The following is a 6,475-nucleotide window of genomic DNA, read 5'->3' as shown; positions in this document are numbered from 1 at the left end:
CTTCCCAAAGGGTAATTGGCTAGACCACCTCCCACCACTTGATGAACCTGGCCCCAATTCTGGGTGGTTATCTTGTGGCCTGATGTGGTGCCGTTCCACCATATTTTGGGAAGGTCCCCTTGGTGACTTCCCAGAGGGTAATTGGCAAGACCACCTCCCACCACCAGATGAACCTGGCCCTAAATGTGGGTGGTCATCCTGTTGTCAGGGCACACCCCACCTGACCCCATGCCATGCCACCCTACTCCACTCCCCCACTATCACTCCCCATTTCTTCTTTTCCCATTTCTTCTTCCTTTATATTTCTGTTCCACAGTCAACTTCCCCTTCTCTATGTATCACTACACACCTAACCCTGCTCCCCCGATCGCTGCACCTGCCATGTGCATTCCTGCTCACAGAGCGGCACCCTCTGGGATCTCCTGTGGAGATACCCAGGGAAGTGCAGCTGTGTGCGGAGATGATGTGGCTCCCCCCACATGACCCCAACCGCATGTATATAATAGTGCCTGGGGTGGGAACAGAAGAAGCAGCCTTCTTCTCAACTTCCCACTTCAGGTAAGTACTGTAGCTTCTCCCCTTTTAATGATAACCCAACTTCCCACTTCAGACTAAGTGGTCGGGGATGCTCACCCTGCGATGGGGCTGCCACTATGCACCTGTCCCATTGAGTCCCTCACACTGGGACCTCGCTGCTTTCGGAGCTGTCCTTGACACCTGTGGCCCGATGTGGTGCTGTTCCACCAAATTCTGGGAGAGTCTCCTTGGCGATTTCCCAGAGGGTAATTGGCTAAACCACCTCCCACCACCTAATGATCCTGGCCCTGAGTGTGGGTGGTCATCCTGTGGCCTGATGTGTGTCACGACCCGACATATCCGACACCTCCCTCTACGCGTCCTAGTGCCACTTGGCCCATCCCTCCCGCTATCATCATCATCCGTTCACCCATCCGTCCACCCGTCACCCTCATCCGCACTTCCTCCCTCGCGCGCGTGCCTACCAACCTAGGTTACCCGCTTCACTATTGTCTGCCCCCAGCCGGACGGCTTGCTAGACGGCCGGATGGTTCTTTCTCTTTTGTCCGCTTGCGGACTATTGTTCTTCCTTTTGTTTCTTGCTTTCCTTTTGTTGACCAAGTTTGCTGATATTAATTATTTGTTTCTTTCTTCATTCATTAATATCGCGCTTGATCCGCCACTCCTTCCGGGCCGCTCTCATTTAGTTACTTGTGTTTATAACGCGTGTAGGTTACACCGGATGTACCTCAGTTCGTATATCGACTTGGATTCCCCCTCTAAACTCTTATCCTCATCGTAAGGCTTCTGTCTGAAATTGGGACACCAACGTAAGAACGAAGCGCAGCGCTCCACCCGAGTCGCTGAAGCTAAAGTCCCGCCCCTCCGACCTTACGAGCCCGGACGACCTCGTGCGCCTCGCGGGTCACCCGGATACGCTTCTGACACGTTCCTGACAATGTGGTGCTGTTCCACCATATTCTGGGAGAATCCCCTCTGCTCCTGCATATCCAAAGAAGGATAAGAAATATTGTGCACGTTACATCAGCAAAAGTCCGTTATGCTCCGGAGCATCAGGAGTGGCTGGAGCATGTGGGTGTCAGGGACAGCTCCGAAAGTGGCGAGGTCCCGGTGCGAGGGACTCGATGGGACAGGTGTTGGCTATGCATAGCGGCGGTCCCATCACAGGGTGAGCGTCCCCAACCACTTAGGCTGAAGTGGGAAGTTGAGAAGAAGTGTTAGAACCGGCGGATTCGGACGACTCCGGAGTGGAATCGGAGACTTAGCATGGAAGGACCTCGGCCTCAGTGACTCAGGTGGAGCACTGTGCCATTGCTGGTTGTCCTGGGGGTCCCTAATTTCGGATCTAGCAGAGGGAAAGTCTCTTGGGGGGATTCAGGTCGATTTCGGACTGAGGTTACAAGTTACTAGGTACATTGTATATAAGGAGGGGTCCGGAATCAAAAGGAACAAGGGTAAGACAAAAGGAGACAAAGGGAGATGGAAAGAGGAACAACACCGAGGGTCAAGGGTTTGACTCAATGGTGTTTCCCAAAGGAGGAGTGAAGGGCCAAGGCCCAAGGAGGAAGGAAGGAGGTTGGGAGTGGGGAATGGCTAGCTGACTGAATAGAAAGGAAGCAGCAGCCCAAATAGGAATGAGGGAGAATAGCGGAATTGAATGGAGCAATGCAATAGTTGCAAGGTCCGACATAAGTCCGGAAAGTCCGAACTCGGAAGTTAAACTCCGGAATATTGGCAAACATAATTAAATGGAATGAGCTAACCAATACAATGGGTATAAGCGGAGGTGGGGTCAAAGTCCGAGGTCGGAGCTAAGACCAGAGGTTCCAGAGACAGAGACGCAAACGGGATTCCAGAGCGGAGGTCCGGAGTCGGGAGCATAGGTTTTGTGTACTCATCTGGAAGGTGTCGAGGTTGGGGTCGGACCCGGAATGTTCCGGAGTCGGACTGAAGGTGGTGTCTGAGCCGGAGGTGGGATAACCTCTTGGGAGTCGGCAAGGAGAAGGTGACAGAAGGGAAGTAGGGCTCCGGAAGTCGGAGTTCGGAGTTCCGGGAGCCCGGAGCGGAGGTCAGGATTGTATAGATATGACAAGAAGGCTGCTTCTTCTGTTCCCACCCCAGGCGCTATTATATACATGCGGTTAGGGTCACATGGAAGAAGCCACGTCATCTCTGCACACAGCCACACCTCCCTGGGTGTCTCCGTGGGAGATCCTGGAGGTGGCCACTCGGTAGGCAGGAGTGTGCGCAGCACATGCAGCAATCAGGGGAGTGGGGTTAGGTACATAGTGGTACATGGAGAAAAGGGAAGTCAACCATAGAATAGAAATAGAGAGAAAAGGGGAAAGTGAGGAAGGAGGGACAGGGGGTGATGGTGGGAAAAGCGGAGTAGGGCAGTACGGTGTGGGGTGCGGTGCAGGGTCAGGCGGGTGTGCCCTGACAGTGGGAGACAAAACAGCAGATTGGGCACTCCTGGAGCCAATAGTGTTCTCCTGGGAGGGGGTTCAGGAGCGGCTGGGAGTGGTGAGGAGTATGCAATGTGCCAGGAGCAGTGGGAGGAAAATTTTGGTCTCTAAAACGTTGAAAAAAAAAATTTAGGGAAAAAAATCAAAAAAAATTCAGGAACTATAGTGCCTTTAAAGTGCTTTCAGGACATATAATTATTTGTGAAATTGAGGAAGAAATGATGGAGAAAAAAATACTTTTGGAGACCCAAGAAATAATGAGAACTGAATTGATGGGAAAGTCTGAAAATTGAATAGGAAAGTGAGGGGAAGCCTTGTAGCATTGTTATTTTCTGCTGTTGTGATTTTTCCTGATTGTTCTTGGTCTCACTCCCAGCTGCTCCTGGACCCTCCCAGGAGCTTTCAGGAGCTTCCAGGAGTATTGAGGAGCAGTTGGGAATGAGACCAAGAAGAATCAGGAAAAATCACAACAGCAGAAAATAACAATGCTACAAGGCTTCCCCTCACTTTCCTATTCAATTTTCAGACTTTCCCATCAATTCAGTTCTCATTATTTCTCGGGTCTCCAAAAGTATTTTCCATTTTTCTCCATCATTTCTTCCTCAATTTTGCAAATAATTATATATCCTGAAAGCAATTCAAAGGCACTACAGTTCCTGAAAATTTTTTGATTTTTTCCCTAATTATTTTTTCAACTCTTTAGAAGTCCCTATTTTTCAAAATTTCCTCATTTCCCTCTATATTCCCCCCTCATTCTCCCCCTCATTCTCCTCCTCATTTCCCCCCTCATTTCCCCCCTCATTTCCCCCCTCATTCTCCCCCATTTCCCCCTCCTCCATATTCTGCAAGTCCGAAAGTGATTAAGTTGCCAGATTAATCATATATCAGGCCATAAATTTTGACTGTGTATTGGTGAGTCTCAGTGTCCTTGATGTATAGTATAGTGTTTGATCTAAATGTTAAGTAGTGTCTTGTTGTGTTAGTCTTGTGGTAGGAGGTACTCATGGGGAGTCTTCCCTCTTTTTTTTTCTTTTCATTTTCAAATGCTCCAGGAGCTCCCAGAAGCTTCTCACCCCTATACATTTTGAAGCATTAAATTGTATTTACTGGATATGTTTGTGCACAAAGCAATGCTCCATGCCCTCCTGGGAGTGCCCTGGAGTACCTGACCAACTCTGGAGGAAATGAGCTGTTTCTGGACTGGCCAATCTCCTCCTGATTCTCCCAGTGCTCCCCATACTCCGGAGCACTCAGGAGCATAACAATTTTTTGCTGATGTAAGTCCATGCGACGATGGTTTTCCCCCAGATCTGGGGTTCCCAAGGCACTGACTGTGTGCCTTGGTTTTCCTTATCGATTCCCAGACTTCTAGTCTGGCAGTTATCTGTTCTGTACTCCCCACCCTCCATTCAGGTGGGAACTGGACAAAGTCCCAAAGTGCCTTGGATAGAGGTGAAATTGACATGGGTTTATGTGTTGATTTGGGTGACATGGACTCTTTGTCCATGTTAGAGTGGATGCACTCATTCCTGGATGAAGTTCTAGTCTCATTGCGGTTGTGAGACAATGACCACAATGTGGAGATTTTTCCACATTTTTTTTGCTCAGGACTGGCTCCCTGCACAAGCGGGGGTCATTCCATGAGTGTTTTGGATGATTCCCAGTCTTGTAGATGGGGGTTTGAACTGGCTCGTGCCTAGGCGGCGAGCTGGACGTCTCACTATGGCTGCGAGATGGTAACGACAATGTGGAGATTTTTTCCACATTTTTTGCAATCGAAAACGGCTCCCTGCGCAAGCAGGAGTTGTTGTTTGATTGTTTTGCACAATTCCCAGTCACATAGACTGGGGATTGAACCAGCATGCTGCGATTTTGCGAGCTGGACGTCTCACAGTTAATGTGAGACGATGTAGACAATGTGGAAGTTTTTTCCACATTTTTTGCGATCACAAATGGCTCCCTGTGCTGGCAGGAGTTGTCATTTGATTGATTTGTACAACTACCAGTCACATAGACTGGGGAGTGAGCCAGCTTGCTGCTATATCGCAAGCTGGACATCTCGTGGCTAACATGAGATGATTCTGAAGATGTGGACAATTTTTCCACACAGCTCCCTGCACAAGCAGGAGTGGTCCCTTGGTTGTTTATGACAACTCCCAGTCGCATAGACTGGGGGGTGAACCAGATTGCTGCTATATTACAATCTGGACGTCTCGCAGTTAATGCAAGGATCGTTTGATGGTTTTGTGTAACTCCCAGTCAAATAGACTTGGGAGTGAACTGGCTTGCTGCAATATTGCAAGCTGGATGTCATGCAGGTGATGCGAGATGAATCTGAAGATGTGGACGATTTTTCCACATTTTTTGGAGCTCCAAACGGCTCCCTGTGCAAGCAGCAGCAATCGTTCGGTTGCTTCTGATGCCTTCCCATCACATAAAATGGGAGGAGTAATGCTCTAAGGCCTGGGTGGAGGAGCCAAGGCATAAATGATGATGTGGCAGGTTTTGCTACATAAGTTTGGCTTGGATTTGGCTCCCTGCACAACTGGGAGGCATCACACGAAGCCTTTGTACCCAACTGAGTTGGGTGGAGTGCAGGAGAAGTCATCTCCTGGTGAAAGCAAGGGTCTTCTGATGACTGAATTTGCACACCCTTGTGAAAGCGAGGTTCTCCTGCTACAGGTGACAGCTCTGCCTGGCACATAAGGGGTTGTGCTGGCATTACTTTCACCTGTTTCCCAGTCTTATTGACTGGGGGTTTTGTCCCCTTGCTAGTTGCAAGGGTCTTTTTCTTGCTGGACTGGCAAGCAGAATTTGATGAAAAATGAACACTCACTTGTTTTCCACATAAAATTGTGGTTCCTAGCGATGCCAGGGATCAGTGTGATATCAAACAAAATGTACTCAAAAGAGTGTAAGGTGGGTGTCCTAGAACCCAGCTGTGAGTATCAAATATGTATGATTCACAGTGGGTAGGATGATAGTGACCTCCCTGGGTCACATGACCCCCCTACATACATGGACTGTGACCTGACAAGTATTCACCTCCTCTGGTGGCATGGTATGCCTCATTGGTGAAGGTGGCTGATCATACTGCTTGGACTTGGATGCTTTGGGCTTATCACTGTCACCACACTCTGCTGGGCATGCATATGCTGGGTAGACTTCAAATTCCCCTTCACCAAGGGTAGCAAATTCTCTATTGGCAAGCTCATAATCGCACATCCACTCCAGAGCGGCTGCACTACACATATTAGCTCTTTTGCAGATTAAATGTACTAATGGACTTCCATCCATTGAGCGAGGAAGTGGGCTACCATCAGACATAACTAATCTGTTGGAGGCGTTGCAAGCAGGAGCGGAGACCAAAACTCTGAAGATGGTAGGAAAGCACTCTCACTCACTCCCCAAAGGATTAGGGAAGAAAGTAGGGGCTAGGGGTGCGACGATTGACAGGTCTGTGAAATCAACTA

The 6,475-nt window shown here is 49.1% G+C and overlaps 1 protein-coding gene across 1 annotated transcript; it reads right to left on the bottom strand.

The window, feature by feature from the left end:
• Window positions 1-5,557: 5,557 nt before the first annotated feature.
• On the bottom strand, window positions 5,558-6,254 carry EI90DRAFT_3010738 (uncharacterized protein; the record flags this gene model as incomplete). Its single annotated transcript, XM_039056401.1, has 4 exons — window positions 5,558-5,613; window positions 5,655-5,797; window positions 5,839-5,864; window positions 6,021-6,254. The coding sequence occupies 4 exons, from the start codon at window positions 6,252-6,254 to the stop codon at window positions 5,558-5,560; spliced, it is 459 nt and encodes a 152-aa protein (XP_038923759.1).
• Window positions 6,255-6,475: the final 221 nt, after the last annotated feature.

Source organism: Cantharellus anzutake (assembly GCF_015039405.1).
Source record: "Cantharellus anzutake strain C23 chromosome Unknown EI90scaffold_1, whole genome shotgun sequence".
Taxonomy (NCBI): Eukaryota; Fungi; Basidiomycota; class Agaricomycetes; order Cantharellales; family Hydnaceae; genus Cantharellus; species Cantharellus anzutake.
The sequence above is the reverse complement of the archived record's forward strand: the minus strand, read 5'-3'. Positions and strand labels throughout refer to the sequence as shown.